This window comes from Salmo trutta, chromosome 20 (genome assembly GCF_901001165.1).
Source record: "Salmo trutta chromosome 20, fSalTru1.1, whole genome shotgun sequence".
In the NCBI taxonomy this organism is placed as follows: Eukaryota; Metazoa; Chordata; class Actinopteri; order Salmoniformes; family Salmonidae; genus Salmo; species Salmo trutta.
Window position 1 is genome coordinate 50,091,106 of NC_042976.1, and position 21,068 is coordinate 50,112,173.

Here is a 21,068-nt window from a genome sequence, read left to right on the forward strand (position 1 = left end):
CAGGTCTATGTCCCTCCTCCTGCTTTTGTTCTGTTGATATAATTCCACTGGATGGCGCTGTCACATAAGGGACCTGGCACTGCTTATTGACAGCTGCTATTTGAAATTCTCACGCTTCTGGTAAGAACATTACATTTTATCAGGACAGGTTTTCAGACTTTTATTACGGAACGTGTTATACTCATGTTTTCTTGCAATAGTCAGCACTTCAGTCAGCTGTTCAGCCCTATGTGAGATCGATGTTGTTGTTTGAGCTTGTTCTTATCAAAACATCGAGATTGAAACGAGATGAGAAACGTTAGGTAGGTCTACTACACTATTCAAATATTATGCCACACCGTCAAAAGACATTTACTGTAGAAGTAGCCAGCCCATGACATTCGTATCGGAATGAACTAGTGAAACGTGGGGGATGGGAACTGAGAGGCTGGAGGAAGCAGTCACAGCAGAGAGGAAGAGACGAAGAGAGAGGGATAACTGGGCACAAACTCTGTCTTCTCCAGCAGGTGGCGTTTTGTATTTCTTTCCGCTCACCAAGCGAGGAATTTTGTGTCGAGGTCAATGAGTGTGTCGAATTTGGTTAACAAAATATGTAATGGCTTATTTGCTACGTGTGGCTTATTTAATCGAATGTAAGCGTTTTAATGACGAGGTTGTTACGAATGTACTGGTATAAGTAGGACACGTGACATCCCAGCAACTTTGAGACAAAACACTTTACAGCCTGGTCGTCATCCTTACCACAGCCACAATGCCATTACCCCAGCCTATTTCTATCTTCTTAAATTGTGATTTTTAAACCTAAACTTAACCGCACTGCTAACTTTAACGTTAAACTAAGACCAAAAAGGCATTTTTAAAATGATTTTGTACGAGAATAGTCAACTATTGGCTTTGGTAACTAATGGAAACAGTTGCGCCCTCTCATTGGCTAGAAGGATCCCACCTGATCTTGCCTCTTCCCGGCTGCCCTCCATGTTTGAAGATATTTATTTCCCTTGTTAGAATGGCCAATGGAGTATCTTGTCAATATAATGGATCATCTGTGGTCACTGTCCCTTTACCACAAGGTCATAAACCCCGCCTATTTCTGCTTTGACCTAACTTCATACCTAATCCTAACCTTAAATTAGGACCAAGAAGCACATTTTTGTCTCATGAATTTTTACGATATAGCCCACGTTGACTTTGTGGCAAGAAGTGATAACTCGAAATTCGGAGTGCTTCTCGAAGCGTTCATTCAAAATGCGTGCTTTATGATCACTGGCAGATAGATAGCCAATGGCTAGTTGGGGTGGGCATGTTGCTCATATTTTGATCAGGAAGTCTATATCCTGTGGCGGTAATACAATAGTAATTCTCTGATCAATTTGTATTCATGCTTCGCTATCACGTCGGACCGAACAACGCCCTATGACTGTATTCATGATACAGCACTGCGTCTTATTGCTTAAATACTTGCCTGGAAGTGGATGTATTTATATTAATGTTGCATGACACTATGGGCCTAGTATAATGAACATTATGTAATGATGACCATTTCAGATGATATGATAGTTATTCTGTTCCACGGCCCGGTTTCCCGATAGCGATGGAATTTATATTAGGCTTACGAGTGTTTTAACGATGCATCTTTCCTACAACGACCGAAGATGTAACTTGCGTTTTCTAAAACGCCGCTCAAGAGAACGTACGTTAAGTGCATTGTTTAGCCATATGTCGATACTCCACTGTGTAGCACCCACTTGAGTGATGCTACACTGCCGCTGAAAACTCAAGATACAGGCGATTGAATTTACATTCATTCTCCATCCCTTACATTTACACCTTTGGTTTAAATTCATATCATTCGCAGCTCCAACAGATTATTTGTTTCTTCTTCAGACAACAGGCGTTGTCTTCACCCTGGTACACACACGCCTGTGACTCCTGGGAGATGACAGCATGGGTACTAATTATCCTATTTAAATATGTGACAGCCAGCAAGGTGCAGAATACACACCAAGGGATTGTTCAGTAGAGCACTATGATAAGGCTGTTGCAGATACAGTTGAAACTGATTTTAAATAGGTTAAGTGCAAACTCATTTTAAGTGCATGTCTAGTTCACAATCAGTCAAATAACAAACACCATCATTGTTCTTATTCCAGATATCTGCACAGTCTTGACACATTCAAGACAGCCCCAAGCCATTTTTCAGGAGTCAGCTGTATCTGGTAGAAAAATACAGATTTGTGACTTCACTCTCTATTTTACATTATCTCAAGTTTTTCTGTACTTTACCATGTCTATCTCAAATCAAATTTTATTTATCACATACATGGTTAGCAGATGTTAATGCGAGTGTAGTGAAATGCTTGTGCTTCTGGTTCCGACAGTGCAGTAATATCTAACAAGTAATCTATCAGTTCCCCAACAACTACCAAATACACTTATCTAAAAGGGGTGAATGAGAATATGTACATGTAAATATATGGACGGGCGATGGCCGAGCAGCATAGGCAAGGTGCAATAGATAGTATAAAATACAGTTGAAGTCAGAAGTTTACATACACCTTGTCAAATACATTTAAACTCAGTTTTTCACAATTCCTGACATTTAATCCTAGTAAAAATTCCCTGTTTTAGGTCAGTTAGGATCACCACTTTATTTTAAGACTGTGAAATGTCAGAATAATAGAAGAGAGAATGATTTATTTCAGCTTGTATTTCTTTCATCACATTCCTAGGGGGTCAGAAGTTTACATACACTCAATTAGTATTTGGTAGCATTGCCTTTAAATTGTTTAACTTGGGTCAAATGTTTCAGGTAGCCTTCCACAAGCTTCCCACAATAAGTTGGGTGGATTTTGGCCCATTCCTCCTGACAGAGCTGGTGTAACTGAGTCAGGCTTGTAGGCCTCCTTGCTCGCACATGCTTTTTCAGTTCTGCACACAAATTCTCTATAGGATTGAGGTCAGGGCTTTGTGATGGCCCCTCCAATACCTTGCCTTTGTTGTCCTTAGGCCATTTTGCCACAACTTTGGAAGTATGCTTGGGGTCATTGTCCATTTGGAAGACCCATTTGCGACCAAGCTTTAACTTCCTGACTGATGTCTTGAGATGTTGCTTCAATATATCTACATAATTTTCCTACCTCATGATGCCATCTATTTTGTGAAGTGCACCAGTCCCTCCTGCAGCAAAGCACCCCACAACATGATGCTGCCACCTGCGTGCTTCACGGTTGGGATGGTGTTCTTCAGCTTGCAAGCGTCCCACTTTTGCCTCCAAACATAACGCAAACATAACGATGGTCCTTATGGCCAAACAGTTCTATTTTTGTTTCATCGGACCAAAGGACATTTCTCCAAAAAGTACGATATTTGTCCCCATGTGCAGTTGCAAACCGCAGTCTGGCTTTATTATGGTGGTTTTGGAGCAGTGGCTTCTTCCTTGCTGAGCGACCTTTCAGGTTATGTTGCTATAGGACTCGTTTTACTGTGGATATAGATACTTTTGTACCTGTTTCCTCCAGCATCTTCACAAGGTCCTTTGCTGTTGTTCTGAGATTGATTTGCACTTTTTGCACCAAAATACGTTCATCTCTAGGAGACAGAACGCATCTCCTTCCTGAGCGGTATGACGGCTGTGTGGTCCCATGGTGTTTATACTTGCGTACTATTGTTTGTACAGATGAATGTGGTACCTTCAGGCGTTTGGAAATTTCTCCCAAGGATGAACCAGACTTGTAGAGGTCTACACATTTTTTCAGAGGTCTTGGCTGATTTCTTTTGATTTTCCCATGATGTCAAGCACTGAGGCACTGAGTTTGAAGATAGGCCTTGAAATACATCCACAGGTACACCTCCAATTGACTCAAATGATGTCAACCAGCCCATCAGAAGCTTATAAAGCCATGACATAATTTTCTGGAATTTTCCAAGCTGTTTAAAGGCACAGTCAACTTAGTGTACGTAAACGTCTGACCCACTGGAATTGTGATTAAGTGAAATAATCTGTCTAAACAATTGTTGGAAAAATGACTTGTGTCATGCACAAAGTAGATGTCCTAACCAACTTGCCAAAACTATAGTTTGTTAACAAGAAATTTGTGGAGTGGTTGAAACACTTAGGTTGGAGTCATTAAAACTCGTTTATGTAAACTTCTGACTTCAACTGTACATATGATATGAGTAATGTAAGTGGCATTGTTTAAAGTGACTAGTGATCCATTTGTTAAAGTGGCCAGTGATTGGGTCTCCATGTAGGCAGCAGCCTCCCTGAGTTAGTGATTGCTGTTTAGCAGTCTGATGGCCTTGCGATAGAAGCTGTTCTTCAGTCTCTTGGTCCCAGTTTTGATGCACCTGTACTGACCTCACCTTCTGGGTGGTAGCGGTGTGAACAGGCAGTGGCTCAGGTGGTTGTTGTCTTTGGTTATCTTTTTTGCCTTCCTGTGACATTGGGTGCTATAGGTGTCATGGAGGGCAGGTAGTTTGCCCCTGGTGATACGTTGTGCAGACTGCACCACCCTCTGGAGAGCCTTGCGGTTGAGGGTGGAGCAGTTGCCATACCAGGCGGTGATGTAGCCCGACAGGATGCTCTTCGATTGTGGATATGTAAAAGTTAGTCAGGGTTTTGGGTGACAAGCCAAATTTCTTCAGCCTCCTGAGGTTGAAGAGGCACTATTGCGCCTTGTCCACCCACACAGACAATGTGGTGAAACATTTCAGTTTGTCGTTGATGTGTATGCCGAGGAACTTTAAACTTTCCACTTTCTCTGCTGCTGTCCCTTCGATGTGGATATGGGGGCTAATCTAATCCTGCTACAACAGGGCTAATCTAATTTCCACCGTGAGTACACTTCCAATTGAATAAAGTCCACAGAAAACAAATGAATGCTACACATTTCGACCGTCTTTTTCAGTACATCTCAATGGCCCTATAGGCCTCCCTCTCTATTCAACTACAGCTATTATATCTGGTTAATAATATGCTATTATTTGCATCCCTAAATAAGGCATTGGCCCTTTTAAGAGCAATTGCCTGACAACATGGACATGCTCTTGCCAGTAATTTGTTACATTTTATATACCGTATGCACTGCAAGTCTATGGTGTAGTTGTACAGATCTTGTGCATCTGAGGATTTATTGTGATGCAGTATCTGCATGTCTCCCTTTTCAACAGCAACTCTGAAACACCACTGGACACATCTATACTCCTAGCTGTACACTGAAACGCACACCACCTCCCCCAGCTCCTGTGGGATGATGTGAAGAGATGATAGCAGAACCTACAGTCACCTCCAGGTCCTCAGTACAGAAGTAAGAAACATTCTTCTTTTAACAACATTTATGAAATAGTGGTAACTTTCCACTCTCTGAAACCTCTTAATCAAGCTGATTATGGAAAGATAGTAGCCAGGGTGCCTGACTGTTTCTGTTATCAACAATGCAAATGTTTTGTCTTAGCAAATAAGACAACAACAAATTGTCTAAAGCAGAAACAGACTTGCACTCAGGCTAATGCTGTTGTTGTAGCAGTAATATAATCTCGTATGCCGGGATTCAGTCAGTTATAGATATGCCTAGTAGCTTTCAAGATGTGCACTCAGTTGCGCAGCAGTAGATGGAATAGTTGGGTAGTTGACGATGGGCGGCTCCAGAGAGGGGCTTGATGGTGCTGAAGCCCCCGTATATACACCATAGATTACAACCAAGCAACCCCTAAACTACCCAAGTAAAAAAATGACTGGTGCCCCACTGGAGTTGACACCTGATATAGAAATTGTTAGATTGCATGCACTGGAAGACTTCTCTGAACGATGATGGGACATGCCATACTCTTTTTGGCCAGACAGCATCAGATAAATGGGACAGAGGGGTGCTGTTTCACTCGCTTGGCTGCTTTATCTGAGATTGATGCGTCTTTCTGTCACCCGCGCGTCTCAGTCAAATAAATTCTCAATATTTACATGTTTTATTTGGACGGGCAAGTGTAACCGATGTGAAATGGCTAGTTAGCAGTGGTGCGCGCTAATAGCGTTTCAATCAGTGACGTCACTCGCTCTGAGACTCGAAGTAGGGTTTCCCCTTGCGTTGCAAGGGCCGCGGCTTTTGTGGCGCGATGGGTAACGATGCTTTGTGGGGTGTCAGTTGTTGATGTGTGCAAGGGTCCCTGGTTCGAGCCCAGGTTGGGGCGAAGAGAGGGACGGAACCTACACTGTTACACAAGGATGTACGCTAGGGGCGGGCCAGGCACCCTAAGGCTGCCTAATGCAATTTGCCAGCAATTTTAGTTGCTTGCAACTGAGTTTGCTTCTTGATTGCTTCATGAAACACCCGCCCCCGCCCCCCGCAACTAATAAGCAACTCTGGTTGTATCCAGTTGAAACTTTTCAACTTTGTGCAACTAGTTGCAAGCAACAGTCAATCAAAACAAACACTTTTGTCACATGATCCATTCAAAGGTTTGGAATTCTGACTGTTTTTTTTATTTTATTTAACTAGGCAAGTAAGTTAAGAACAAATTCTTATTTACAATGACGGCCTACCCCAGCCAAACCCTAACCCGGATGACGCTGGGCCAATTGTGCGCCGCACTATGGGACTCCCAATCACGGCCGGTTGTGATACAGCCTGGAACCGAACCAGGGTTTGTAGTGATTCCCTTAGCACTGAGATGCAGTGCCTTAGACCGCTGCACCACTCGGGAGCTTGAGTTGTCATGTCAACACAGCTGTCAGTGCTACGAAGCACAACCCGCGATCAGGGTTGAGAGAACAGAGACTAGCACAACAGGAGATGTATACACATTATTGTACATGGTGAACCCAAACCTCTCCCTGACCAGTTTCAACATGAACTGTGCTAGGTAGCTTAGCTAGTTTGTTGCTAGCTTGGTTTGCTCATTGCTACAATAGCTAGCTGCATTGGTGTTTGCAATTCCTATTTGCTAGCTAGCTAAATTGTACAGGCTGCATTTCTTGTATATACATGCTGTTACAATAACCAAACAGTTGGATAAACAAATAATTTGGGAAACCATAATGTAATGCAACAGATGGCATGGGGTGAGTTTAGAATATTCAAACAAACAGCTTTAATTTGATTGGCTGTTGCATGCCATTTTAATTGTGTTTGAATTGCTTCATGTAATAGCGAAGTTGCTTGAGACGATGTCACCTGCAACAGAAATTGTGTGAAAGTTGCTTAATGTAACCCTAGCCTAAAAAAGGCATCAGCCTGCTTCGGTTCGGCTGACTAGGCGAACCGAACGTGTGCTCGCATACTCCCTTAAGACCTTCGGTGAAAAAAAACGGTAATAGTACTATTTGTCCATCTTGAGATGCCGTAGTCAGAATTAATCTAAAATAACTCAAGAAATGTGTCATTCCTTTTGATGTTTTTGCATTGGAGATTTAGCTGTAAAATTGCACACTAATATGTTTGGTACAGTATTTCAAGTGGAAAAATGTAAATGTAAGATGAAAACATGTAAATGTAAGATGAAAACGAGTCGTCTCTTGTTGAATGACAACAAACACTTAATTGAAGAATCCATACTTTGGTACTAATCACCAACGGAGGGACGTAGATTTAGGTTACTGACTTCGGCTTGCCTCGAGAAAAAAAATGTTGTGCGCACTCACAGCCGGAAAAACCCTTACCAAAGACCAAAAAAAATAACGTCACAAAATGTCATCATAATAATGCACAAACTGTTTTCGGATGGGAAGCATGCGGACGACTTAAGATCTGCCCATCATGCCGGTCCTCTATGCAGAAAATCCACTATCTACAATTGATTAAATACAGGCCTAGGTTAATTATTTTCTGAATAATGCCCTGTGTGGTAGTTTGTCCATCAGTATCATCTGTGATTTCCCAGTGAGAACTTGGCTGTGGATGCAAACTTCTCTGGAGCTGTCAATCACACAGTGGGCGGAGCCGGGAATGAGAACAGTCAGAAGAGTTTGGTGGGTGCTGAACATTTACATATTCCAATCTCACTTCTGGTCATGTAGAATTTCACTGCTGGTCATTAACACATTGTAGAATTTCAATGCTGGTCATTTACATATAATAGGATCCACAGGAGACTGGTGAGCAGAAGACAGGCTCATAATAATAGCTGGAATGGAATGGTATCAAACACTTAAACCATGTTTTTTGATGTGTTTGATTCCATTTATTCAGTTCTAGGGATTATTATGAGCCCGTCCTCCCCAATTAAGCTGCCACCGGCCTCCTGTGATAAGATCTACAATGGCACAGAGACATATTACACAGGCTACTTTACAGCCTACAACTAGGATGGGCTGTGCTTTGATTGGGGAACACTGGTGGATACTTTCTTATTCAGTTAACATGATAATCAGATAAGGATATCAAAAATAGTTTAGTAAAGAATTTACTATGTCGACTTTGTATATAGACTTTGGGTACTCAGCCAAGAGTGTTCCAGAAACGTAAATGGTCTGTACAGTAATAGTCTATGTTCCTGTTTGGGTGTCTGTGTGTGTGGTTGTCGGTCTCTCTGTATTTAACCTTTCAGAGAGGGAAGAGGAGGGCACGGGGCGGCTCTGAGAATGCCAAGCGCAGACACACCAAGGTAACCAATGGCAGTCTGGGTCGGGCACAGAACAGACACCTCAAACATGGGGACATTGAGGCCGTCACATTGTTCGAGGTGGTCACCATGGGCAGGAGTGCCATGCAGGTACGAATAAACACACTGGGCACACACTGGTTGAATCAACATTGTTTCCATGTCATTTTAATGAAATTACAGTAAACCAATGTGGAATAGACGTTGAATTTACGTCTGTGCCTAGTGGGAAGATCTATTTTTTGTCATAATAATCCCTCCAACAATGCTGTATGATCTTTTGGACTTGATCTTGTATCTGACACCTTTGTTTCTACATGTAAAGTGGGAGAGTTTGTCTGTCTGTCTTCCCTGCAGGCTGTAGTTGATGATTGGATTGAGGCGTACATCACAGACAGAGACTCTGGCCTCCTGGACCTCATTAGCTTCTTCATCCAGTGTTCTGGTTGCAAAGGCAAGCGCACACACAAAACACCCAACCCTCCCCAACACCCACCAAATGCATACATGATTAGAAGAAGTTAACTATAAGGGAATAAGTCATGTAATGTAGTATGAGGTATTTGAATACAGGTTGTTACAAACTGTGGTGCTTGTCACCCTTTCCAGGTTTGGTGACAGCTGAGATGTTCCAAAGCAGGCAGGATGATGTCATGAGGAAGATGGTGGAGGAATTGGATGAGGTGTGGGTCTGTCAGTCATTGTGTCCTCCTCTCTGTCTACCATCTATATTTGAAGAGTTTTGTTGCAAAATGCAATATCAACCCATTTTTCAACAACAAAAATCTGAAATGCTTTTGTGTGTAAAATATTACTGTTCTCAGAATTGATATAATACTTTTTAACCCAGACAGCTTGTAGTCCCCTGTGGCTCAGTTGGTAGAGCATGGTGCTTGCAACGCCAGGGTTGTGGGTTCGATTCCCACGGGGGACCAGTACAGAAAACATTTTTTTTTAATGAAATGTATTCACTACTGTAAGTCGCTCTGGATAAGAGCGTCTGCTAATGACTAAAATGTAAATGTAAAAGACCAAGTCCATATAATAATTGTTTAGCTGTTTATATATCCACTGTTTAGCAGGAATGGAATGTCCATATCATAAATATCTCATTACTGTATTGATTTCTTTTTTTAAATATAAAAATATCGTATAAGGGACTGATTGAAATTTACAGTATGGTTACCTGGAGGAAAATGGTCATGCTTTTTCAATTTCAGTCAAGGGAAGGGTTTAGATTTGTTTTACATCTACTAGATGGGGAGGCCCATGTTTCTCAGTGTTTTAGAATTAGTTGCTTATTAGACTACCTATCGGTGTGTGCCTGATGCCGCTCCTCATCTCTGATTTTCCACTGGGCGCGTAATATTACTCCTATATTACTCCTATGGTCTCAATCAAATTATCCATAGTCTATAGGCTACGAAGTGCATGCTAAGAGAAGCACAGAGCAAAGTTGTATTTCTAAGAGAGCTGCTGGGATAGTGTAAATAAAACTAGCCTGCCTTACACACTGCAATGGATATTCCAACCCTGAGCCTGCTCTGCTCTTGCTGGTCAAAAACGTTTTTGTGTGCTGCTTAACCAATGGCTGTGCTGTGTAGGGCTACGATGGCAGTTCAGGAGGGGAGTCAAAAGGTTTCTTCCAAATGTTTTGGAACTTGAAGCAGCAGCCGCTGCACGATCAATCAGAAATGGACAGCTCATGGTGCTAAAGGAGGCAAATTTGAGTAGGCATAATTCATTTTAAGCGTCTTCATTTTAATTAGACTTTAATATTAACAAGAGGAGTTTGTTGGAGTCTACTTATTCCTATTTAAGAAATAAGAGGTAGGCCTACCTGTTTGACAGACAAAATTAGGCTATAGGCTGCTATATGCATAGATGTCAGTCAATTCCTCCACCCACCATGTGCTCTTTAAATAGCCTATATGTCAAGGGCTGTTAAGTTAAAACCAAGACTCTATTTGAGGGGGTACGAGAGGGTATGCCATAGGCCTACTTTTTATTAAAGGAAATGGCAAAAAGCACAGGCCTAACCCTTGTTAGCTTAAGATTTTGAAGAAAATAAAACTGATCCGATTTATATAAAGTGATCTATAGCGCGTTGGTCCGTGATGCTTTAATTATTGTTTCGTTTCTTTGACACTCCGAGGCTGACTTTGATTGGGAAGTAATCTAATTCTGTCATTATCAATTGATAAAGCTATTCACTTTATGTAAAATAGAAGATGTTTTAACCCAGACAGCTTTTAGGGAAACACTTGTGACCTTCTCTCGTTGGGTTAAGCCACGGAAGAAGAGTAGCCAGCAGTTAAAGCATACATTTGGGGGTGGAAAGGTAGGCCTAACTTTTGAAAATACCATGCTCAGATTTCATTATTTGCAAACAGGGACAGTTTCGTTGCAAACAAGACACACTGATTTGGCATTGGAGAAATAGGATAGATGGTAGATTCATGCAATGCTTTTACTTTAAAGGAGATCTTTCCGCCCCTACTCTTGCCCATGGTGGTCTGTGAACCCACAACCTTCTGACCTGCAGCCCTGTGCGCTATCAAAATTCCTAAGTTGCCATGTAATGCTTACAGGACGAAGAACAGTTTCTAAAACGGCATATCTACAGTGCCTTGCAAAAGTACTCATCCCCATTGGCGTTTTTCCTATTTTGTTGCATTACAACCTGTAATTTAAATTGATTTTTATTTGGATTTCAAGTAATGGACATTTGGAAAAAAATTACTTGTTTAAAAAAAAGGGGTGCATATGTATTCGCCCCTAAATAAGATCTGGTGCAACCAATTACCTTCAGAAGTCACATAATTAGTTAAATAAAGTCCATCCGTGTGCAATCTGTGTCACATGATCTGTCACATGATCTCATTATATATATACCTCTTCTGAAAGGCCCCAGAGTCTGCAATACCACCAAGCAAGCGACACCATAAAGACCAATGAGCTCTCCAAACAGGTCAGGGACAAAGTTGTGGAGAAGTACAGATCAGGATTGGGTTATAAAAAAATATCCAAAACTTTGAACATCACACGGAGAACCATTAAATCCATTATATATATTTTTTTAAGAATATGGCACAACAACAAACCTGCCAAGAGAGGGCTGCCCACCAAAACTCATGGACCAAGCAAGGAGGGCATTAATCAGAGGCAACAAAGAGACAACCCAGAAGGAGCTGCAAAGCTCCACAGCGGAGATTGGAGTATCTGTCCATAGGACCACTTTAAGCTGTACACTCCACAAAGATGGATTTACGGAAGAGTGGCCAGAAAAAAAGTCATTGCTTGAAGAAAAAAATAAGCAAACATGTTTGGTGTTCGCCAAAAGGCATGTGGGAGACTCCCCAAACATATGGAAGAAGGTACTCTGGTCAGATGAGACTAAAATTGAGCTTTTTGGCCATCAAGGAAAACCCAACAACTCTCATCACCCCGAGAACAACATCCCCACAGTGATGCGTGGTGGTGGCAGCATCATGCTGTGGGGATGTTTGTCATTGGCAGGGACTAGGAAACTGGTAAGAATTGAAAGAATAATGGATGCCGCTAAATACAGAGAAATTCTTGAGGGGAAACCTGTTTCAGTCTTCCAGAAATTTGAGATTGGGACAGAGGTTCACCTTCCAGCAGGACAATGAACCTAAGCATACTGCTAAAGCAACACTCGAGTGGTTTAAGGGGAAACATTTAAATGTCTTGGAATGGCCAAGTCAAAGCCCAGACCTCAATCCAATTGAGAATATGTGGTATGACTTAAAGATTGCTGTACACCAGCGGAACCCATCCAACTTGAAGGAGCTGGAGTGGTTTTGCCTTGAAGAATGGGCAAAAATCCCAGTGGCTAGACGTGCCAAGCTTATAGAGACATACCCCAAGAGACTTGCAGCTGTAATTTCTGCAAAAGGTGACTTTACAAAGTATTGACTTTGGGGGGGGGGGGGGGGGTGAATAGTTATGCACGCTCAAGTTTTCAGTAATTTGTTTTGTCTTATTTCTTGTTTGTTTCACAATAAAATATTTTGCATCTTCAAAGTGGTAGTATGTTGTAAATCAAATGATACTAACCCCCCCAAAAGTCAATTTTAATTCCAGGTTGTAAGACAACAAAATAGGAAAAATGCCAAGGGGGATGAATACTTCCCAAGCTACTGTAAGGCTCTGGTCTGTCCAAGAAGTGAGGGTTATTTTCTCAGTAGACATGTTCTCTGCTATCCACTTTCTTTAAATTATTATTTTGGGTATAGGGGAGTGTCTCTATTTTTTTCAAGCATACAGGGAGGGTTAAGGTGAAATATATTTTGCTGACGGGAGGGCCATCCATTTTCATTTCAGAGAGGTCTGATTTTTCTCCATGTAACCCGTATAAATAACGTTCAATCCCTAATTTGTACAGTTATTTTTATTAAAAAAAATATTTGTCTCATTTGACTGTGTAAACCCTAGCAGTGCTTTAAGATTATGGCGGATATATATATATACTGTTTTGCAACAAGATGATTATTTCTCTGAAATTAACTCTGTTAAATAATTTTGTGTGTCAGGGTTCGGGGCTGCAGTATAAGAAATTCCTGGCCTTCCCCTGGATCCTTACTGTGACGTGGCCCATGGACATGGTCAGTTTCAGTTACGTATTTACATTTTAGAAATTAAAGCACTTTACGAATCTAGTTCCCCATTTTCATGTTAAGTCCCGCACTTCAAGTTTAGTCAAGTTCAAGTTTTCATAGCTACCAATATTCCCTCACTTAGTTTCCCTCTCTCTGTGTCTCTTTCCGTCTCTCTCTGTGTGTTTGTGTCTGTCTGTGTAGGACAGTGGGGAATATCCTCTCACCATGTCTGGTCCGTACTGGCGCCGGTTCCGTGGTGAGTTCTGTGAGTTTGTGTCGGTGTTGGTAACCCAGTGTCAATACAATGTGATCTTTGACAGCTACCTCATGGACACACTCATCTCTCTGCTCACCGAGCTGTCCGACTCCCGTGTACGAGCCTTCAGACACACCTGCACATTGGCAGGTAACAAAAACACACACACTGGCAGGTCGCGCACGCACACACACACACACACCCCTGCACTCTGGCAGATGTCACACGTGCATGGAAAAGCACCTCTAAAATGGCTTTATTGTTTATTGTGTGAAACTACTAATGACTCAATAATTCATGCCTTCTGGGAATGTTATAAAGTCCGAAAGTTATGGGCAGAGTTGGAAAGATGGGTGTCAGGAGTATTACAATGTAAATTTACTTTTTAATCCGTCTGTCTGCATATTTCAAGATGGTCATGTGAGGGTGCAGTGAGATACCCGCTGGGTTGGACAATACTTTTCTCATCAATCATAAAGAAAAAATATATATCTTTAAACTGGAAATGTTCCAATCCTCTGTTGTTTACACAATGGAAAGATCAAATGCTTTACAATCTAAAAATTGAAAGTGTGGGCGACAGAGACTCGTGCATTTTGAGGCCATGTGGCGAAAAGTGGTACGGGAGCTGGAGATGTGGGTCTTGGCAGGTGTGATGTAGTTGATGTTTGTATGATGTCGTCGTTTGTATGTGTATTTTTTTGTATTGTTTATAAAAGATTGTATTTAATCATATATATAAAAAAAGAGTGCAATAGAGCAAGGAGTTGCAGCTGTAGCAACCTCCACCAGGATGTTGAATCTGTATGACCTCCTCCTATTGTGACCCCCATAGCAATGAAGTTGCTAAGCTCTCTGATTGGAGTAGCCCTTAGTCTGAGTGTGAGTATAGAGAACAGCCAGAGACTGGGCGAGGTGGAGAGAACCAAGACATCAGGAAGACGCAACTCACCAAGACTGGAGAGAATACACAGGAAGACCACAGAGGTGAGTGTGTATGTCAGTGCAGGTGTGTGTGTGTGTGTGTTGTCACACCACATTTTACATGTAACTTCTTCAGCTGCAGGATAGAAGGGTGGAGATAGAAAACATGATGGATGCCATATTCAAAGGAGTCTTCCTGAAGAGATACCGGTAAGCATGCCATTTACTCTACTCACCCCATTTTGTGTTTTCAATTCAGACCTGGATTGAAATATTTATTATATTACTTTCAAATGCATTTTCGAAATAAGTATTTAGACAGTTGAAGTAGACTATTGAAATGTTTTTGGAAATACATTTGGAAAGTATTGGCATGTACTGTATTACTCCTACAGTAGGTTTGGACACGCCTACTCATTCCAGGGTTTTTCTTAATTTTTTTACTATTTTATACATTGTAGAACAATAGTGAAGACATCAAAACTATAAAATAACACATATGGAAACTTGTAGTAATCTTACAAGTGAGATTCTTTAAAGTAGCCACCCTTTGCCTTGATGACAGCATTGCACACTCTTGGCATTCTAGGTGTCAACTTTTGACTGGTACTGTACTTGTAATAAATGTAATTGTTTACATTTTGTCCTCTGTAGGGATGTGCTCCCAGAGATCCGGTCCATGTGTATGGAAGAGCTGGCTGTATGGATGAAACTTTACAGTCCAGTGTTTCTGACTGATAGCTACCTCAAATACATGGGCTGGATGATGCATGACAAGGTAAGCAACAACAACCACCACAACAAAAACATGTAGCCTGCACAAAGACTCATTTAGTTAGGTGTCTTGGTTAATTAACTTTTAGCTTAACCATCTTTACTTGCAGAAACAAAAATGCTTGTTGAAGTTTTAAGTCAGTGTATCCTGTTGTGATTTTTTTTCTCATTAGAACATGTTATTTTGTTGTCACAATTGCAGAATCTAACCATATGTTGCAAGATGTTAGCTGATGTCATTCTCCCTGAGCTCTAAAGTTAACTGTCACTCAAGGTGTGACAGGATAGATTCTTAGTTTGCAGTTTGCTTCAAGTGATGATGTATTGTGCAGAGGATGCTGGGATCATGTCCTGGCTGAGGAGGACGGGGACAGAATTCACTCTGTTACACATAAACACAATTTTAAACTGTACACACACTCTTCCCCCTCCCCCTAGCTACCTGACGTGCGTCTGAAGTGTGTGTTGGGGCTACAGGGTCTGTATGGAGACCCGCTCCTCCTGCCCAAACTAGACCTCTTCAACAGCCGCTTCAAGGTACAGTGTGTGTGTATATGTGGGTACAGTACATGTGCCTGCGCACGACCCAGTATGTGTGTGTATGTGCGTGTTTGCCTGTGTGTTTTTGTGTGGGTAGATGCATGCGTGTTAAATGGGCAATCCGCTGTTGCTACATACATTTTATGATTTAAATACATGTAATTAACACCACCGTTCAAAAGTTTGGGGTCACTTAGACATTTCCTTGTTTTTTAAAGAAAAGCAATGTTTTTGTCCATTAAAATAACATAAAATTGATCCGAAATTCTTTGTTAATGTTGTAAATGACTATTGTAGCTGGAAACGGCAAATTTTCTTTATGGAATATTGACATAGGCATCACTCCTGTGTTCCAATGGCAAGTTGTGTTAGCTAATCCAAGTTTATCATTTTAAAAGGATAATTGATCATTAAACTCTTTTGCAATTATGTTAGCACAGCTGAAAACTGTTGTTCTGATCAAAGAAGCCCGTGTGGCTCAGTTGGTAGAGCATGGTGTTTGCAACGCTAGGGTTGTGGGTTCGATTCCCACGGGGGAAGTGTACGAAAAAAAAAATAATAATGAAATGTATGCATTCACTACTGTAAGTCGTTCTGGATAAGAGCATCTACTAAATGACTAAAATGTAAATGTAAAACTGGCCTTCTTTAGACTAGTTGAGTATCTGGAGCATCAGCATTTGTGGGTCGATTACAGGCTCAAATGGCCAGAAACAAATAACTAACTTATAAAACTCGTCAGTCTATTCTTGTTCTGAGAAATGAAGGCTATTCCATGCGAGAAATTGCCAAGAAACTGAAGATCTCTTACAAGTTTGCGCTGTTCTGTGAAGGGAGTAGTACACACCGTTGTACAAGATCTTTAGTTTCTTGGCAATTTCTCGCATTTCTCAGAACAAGAGTAGACTGACGAGTTTCAGAAGAAAGTTGTGGCAACTAGTAACCGAAAGGTTGCAAGATCGAATCCCCGAGCTGACAAGGTAAAAATCTGTCGTTCTGCCCCTGAACATGGCAGTTAACCCACTGGTCCTAGGCCGTCATTGTAAATAAGAATTTGTTCTTAACTGACTTGCCTGGTTAAATAAAGGTAAAATAAAAAAGTTATTTGTTTCTAGCCATTCTAGCCTGTAATCGAAAGGCAAGTTAACAAACAGATCACCGACCATTTTGAATCCCACCGTACCTTCTCCACTATGCAATCTGGTTTCCGAGCTGGTCATGGGTGCACCTCAGCCATGCTCAAGGTCTTAAATGATATCATAACCGCCATTAATAAAAGACAGAACTGTGCAGCCGTCTTCATCGACCTGGCCAAGGCTTTCGACTCTGTTAATCACCGCATTCTTATCGGCAGAATCAATAGCCTTGGTTTCTCTAATGACTGCCTCGCCTTGTTCACCAACTACTTCTCAGATAGAGTTCAGTGTGTCAAATTGGAGGGCCTGTTGTCAGTCTCTATGGGGGTGCCACAGAGTTCAATTCTCGGGCCGACTCTTTTCTCTGTATATATCAATGATGTCGCTCTTGCTGCTGGTGATTCTCTGATCCACCTCTACGCAGACGACACCATTCTGTATACATCTGGCCCTTCTTTGGACACTGTTAACTAACCTCCAAACGAGCTTCAATGCCATACAACACTCCTTCCGTGGCCTCCAACTGCTCTTAAACGCTAGTAAAAACCAAATGCATGCTTTTCAACCGTTCTCTGCCCCCACCCGCCTGCCCGACTAGCATCACTACTCCGGACAGTTCTGACCTAGAATATGTGGACAACTACAAATACCTAGGTGTCTGGCTAGACTGTAAACTCTCCTTCCAGACTCATATAAAACATCTCCAATCCAAAATCAAATCTAGAATCGGCCTTCTATTTCGAAACAAAGCTTCCTTCACTCACGCCACCAAACTTACCCTAGTAAAACTGACTATCCTACCGATCCTCGACTTCGGCGATGTCATCTACAAAATAGCTTCCAATACTCTACTCAGCAAACTGGATGCATTCTATCACAGTGCCATCCGTTTTGTTACCAAAGTCCGTTATACCATCCACAACTGCAACCTGTATGCTCCAGTCGGCTGGATCTCGCTACATATTCGTCGCCAGACCCACTGGCTCCAAATCATCTATAAGTCTATGCTAGGTAAAGCTCCGCCTTATCTCAGCTCACTGGTCACGATAACAACACCCACCCGTAGCACGCGCTCCAGCAGGTATATCTCACTGGTCATCCCCAAAGCCAACACCCCCTTTGGCCGCCTTTCCTTCCAGTTCTCTGCTGCCAGTGACTGGAACGAATTGCAAAAATCGCTGAAGCTGGAGACTTATATTTCCCTCACTAACTTTAAACATCAGCTATCTGAGCAGCTAACTGATCACTGCAGCTGTACATAGCCCATCTGTAAATAGCCCACCCAATTTACCTACCTTATCCCAATATTGTTTTTATTTACTTTTCTGCTCTTTTGCACATCAGTATTTCTACTTGCACATCATCTGCTCATCTATCACTCCAGTGTTAATTTGCTAAATTGTAATTACTTCGCTACTATGGCCTATTTATTGCCTTACCTCCTCACGCCATTTGCACACACTGTATATAGACTTTAAAAATATATATATTCTATTGTGTTATTGACTGTACGCTTGTTTATTCCATGTGTAACTCTGTGTTGTTGTTTGTGTCGCACTGCTTTGCTTTATCTTGGCCAGGTCGCAGTTGTAAATGAGAACTTGTTCTCAACTAGCTTACCTGGTTAAATAAAGGTGAAAAAATATATATATGGCCTGTTTATTGCCTCCCTACTCTTCTACATTTGCACACACTGTACATAGATTTTTGTCTATTGTGTACAGTGTGTACGTTGTGTACAAACTGTACGTTTGTTTGTGTAACTCTGTTGTTGTGTAACTCTGTTGTTTTTGTCGCACTGCTTTGCTTTATCTTGGCCAGGTCACAGTTGTAAATGAGAATTTGTTCTCAACTGGCCGACCTGGTTAAATAAAATGTAAAAAATAAAATGAAGCTGGTTGACAATGCAAAGGGTGTGCAAAAGCTGTCATCAAGGCTAAGGGCTAGGCAAGGCTAAGTCTTTGAAGAATCTAAAATATATTTTGATTTGTTTAACACTATTTTGTTTACTACATTATTTCATATCTGTTATATCATAGTGTTGATGTTTTCACTATTCTACAATGTAGAAAATAGTCAAAATAAAAAAAAACCCTGGAATGATTTGGTGTGTCCAAACTTTTGACTGGTACTGTGTGTGTGTGTGTCAGCTTTATTCTAAAAAAGAGGGTCTGTTATCATTTCAACTGCAGATTGCCCCTTTTAACTCTTTACTATCTGCTCTCTACAGGACAGGATGATCTCTATGACTCTGGACAAGGACCACGAGGTGGCAGTACAGACCCTGAGACTACTCACACTCATCTCCCAGTGAGTCCTTGTCTCTCTTTTACACACACACACACACACACACACACACACACACACACACACACACACACACACACACACACACACACACACACACTATCCAGAGACATATACGGTATTTATTGGGTTTGGTCATTGCTGTTTCTGTCTGAACATTCAGAGAGAGCCCAGAATCTCCTCTGTTGTTAGGTTATAATTTATGCTTTTGAGTTGCGCTGTTTATTTCTGAACGCTTTCAAATCCTTAAATGTCTAGTGAAAGTGAATATGAAATTTGTTGACACCACAACACAGAGACTTGGATACACATTATCACGAATGCCACTCGGTCAAAATGACTGTTCAATTCGCTGCTTGTTTGCAGCAGGTCATTTCACGGGGAATTGTCGGAGGCGCTCTCGTATTGTTACATCACCAAAAGTTTGGTGTTAATATGACATCCATTCTAAAATACTTCATCAACTTCCCCTTTCTTCTCTCTTTGGCCATCTATAATTCTTTGGACATCGCCCCCTCTTTCCTTTTCTTTCTCTTTCCACCCCACCCCCCCCTTCCCCTACCTCTCAGGTCAGCTGATGAGGTTATTAATCCAGAGGACTATAAGCAGCTGTTCCAGTTGGTATACTCCTCACATCGCCCTCTGGCTACGACCGCAGGAGAGCTGCTCTACACACGGTCAGTGCAGTGGGTTGGCCATAGACCATATACAATAGCTGGGGTATCTATAATAGTGAGAGTAAGTGAATGGGAGCCAGAGTCACTGGTGACATTCTCATCTCTGCTGTCAGGCTGCTCAGCTCCCCTACTCAGACATCTGACCTCAGAGAGGGGGCGAATGAGCAGGACACACACACACAGCTGACGACAGCCAGAGTGAGGGCTCTGCTGCACTTCTACCAGGACAGTGAGGTAAGAGAAAGTGCCTGTGTGTTGGTATGTATTCTGTTTATACATCTGCACAGGTGGACTGTGAATGTGTGTATTCTCTTTCTAGCTCCATCAGCATGTAGTATACCTGGTGGACAGTCTGTGGGACTGTGCTGGTGCCATGCTGAAGGACTGGTCATCTCTTACCTCGTTACTTCTACAGGACCCCTCCACTCAGGATGCAGGTCAGTGTGTGTCAGGGTTTCCGTTAGCCGGTAATTGCCGGCTTTCGGCCGCAAAAATTATAATGAAAAGCCGATAAATAAAATTGTAGTTGGTCAATTGTCCGGGAGAAAATAAATCCCAGATTTGGCTACCTATCATACACCACCATTCTCTCACTCCTTTTGCGCTGCCTGGCATGCCTGCTCCTGCTGCTGAGGAAAGTGAGAGAGGAGCCTTGGCAACTGTTGATTGCGAAGATGGAGGCATCTTTCCTTGACATAAATGAAAATTAGAGGAAAAAGAGTATGCCCAAAGACAGTACAGTATGGTTTAGAAACTCTGTGGTATGCCTATAGTGAAATGCCTACAAGGGGAATGTCTGAGAAGAATGTTGGCGTTGCCAAATGCAGACTACTGTGTGCAACTCGATATTCAGGTAGGATGTAATTTTGGAACTTTTATTTATTTTTGTATTTATAATTTATTTTATTATTATTGTATATCATTGTTATTGTAGGCATGTTTATTCATCTAATTCAATTGAAATACACAAAATGGGTTTTGTTTCATTCTGTTGAGACATTTTTGTTTGTTAAATTAAGTATGATATGTCTTTTTTTAAATTGTGTGCTCTGTATATAGTTAGGTTACGAGTAGGCCTGTTGTAAAATAAATATTATTATTAGCCTATTGATGTAATTTGTTGGGTACGGTAGGCACTAGCCTTTTGTTGGTAATTGCTGCAATATAGCCTGTTCAAAACTTTCAACTAGTTCATAAGTGTTTTGTTTCATTCTGTTGAGACATTTTCTTTGGCTAAATT

At 41.6% G+C, this 21,068-nt stretch overlaps 1 protein-coding gene and 1 non-coding gene across 7 annotated transcripts in view; both read left to right on the forward strand.

Moving 5' to 3' along the window:
* Positions 1-16: 16 nt before the first annotated feature.
* si:ch211-269e2.1 (cohesin subunit SA-2) overlaps positions 17-21,068 on the forward strand; it is a 48,493-nt gene continuing 27,441 nt past the window's right edge. The window contains exons 1-16 of one of the 6 annotated variants that reach the window (XM_029703626.1): positions 17-120; positions 5,170-5,306; positions 7,873-7,960; positions 8,539-8,703; positions 8,950-9,046; positions 9,202-9,275; positions 13,149-13,220; positions 13,416-13,620; positions 14,306-14,457; positions 14,531-14,604; positions 15,049-15,172; positions 15,607-15,705; positions 19,075-19,154; positions 19,721-19,828; positions 19,942-20,062; positions 20,148-20,265. In XM_029703626.1, the coding sequence (XP_029559486.1) occupies positions 5,263-5,306; positions 7,873-7,960; positions 8,539-8,703; positions 8,950-9,046; positions 9,202-9,275; positions 13,149-13,220; positions 13,416-13,620; positions 14,306-14,457; positions 14,531-14,604; positions 15,049-15,172; positions 15,607-15,705; positions 19,075-19,154; positions 19,721-19,828; positions 19,942-20,062; positions 20,148-20,265 (1,621 nt within the window). In that variant the 5' untranslated portion in view covers positions 17-120; positions 5,170-5,262. Of the gene's footprint in view, positions 121-166; positions 303-354; positions 507-1,323; positions 1,691-4,750; positions 4,835-5,169; positions 5,307-7,872; positions 7,961-8,538; positions 8,704-8,949; positions 9,047-9,201; positions 9,276-13,146; positions 13,221-13,415; positions 13,621-14,305; positions 14,458-14,530; positions 14,605-15,048; positions 15,173-15,606; positions 15,706-19,074; positions 19,155-19,720; positions 19,829-19,941; positions 20,063-20,147; positions 20,266-21,068 lie in introns of those variants that run through there. The other 5 variants (XM_029703631.1, XM_029703629.1, XM_029703630.1 and 2 more) reach the window with 5 other exon arrangements.
* trnaa-ugc (transfer RNA alanine (anticodon UGC)) lies at positions 9,454-9,525 on the forward strand. Its single transcript has one exon. It is a non-coding gene; the product is annotated as a tRNA-Ala (tRNA).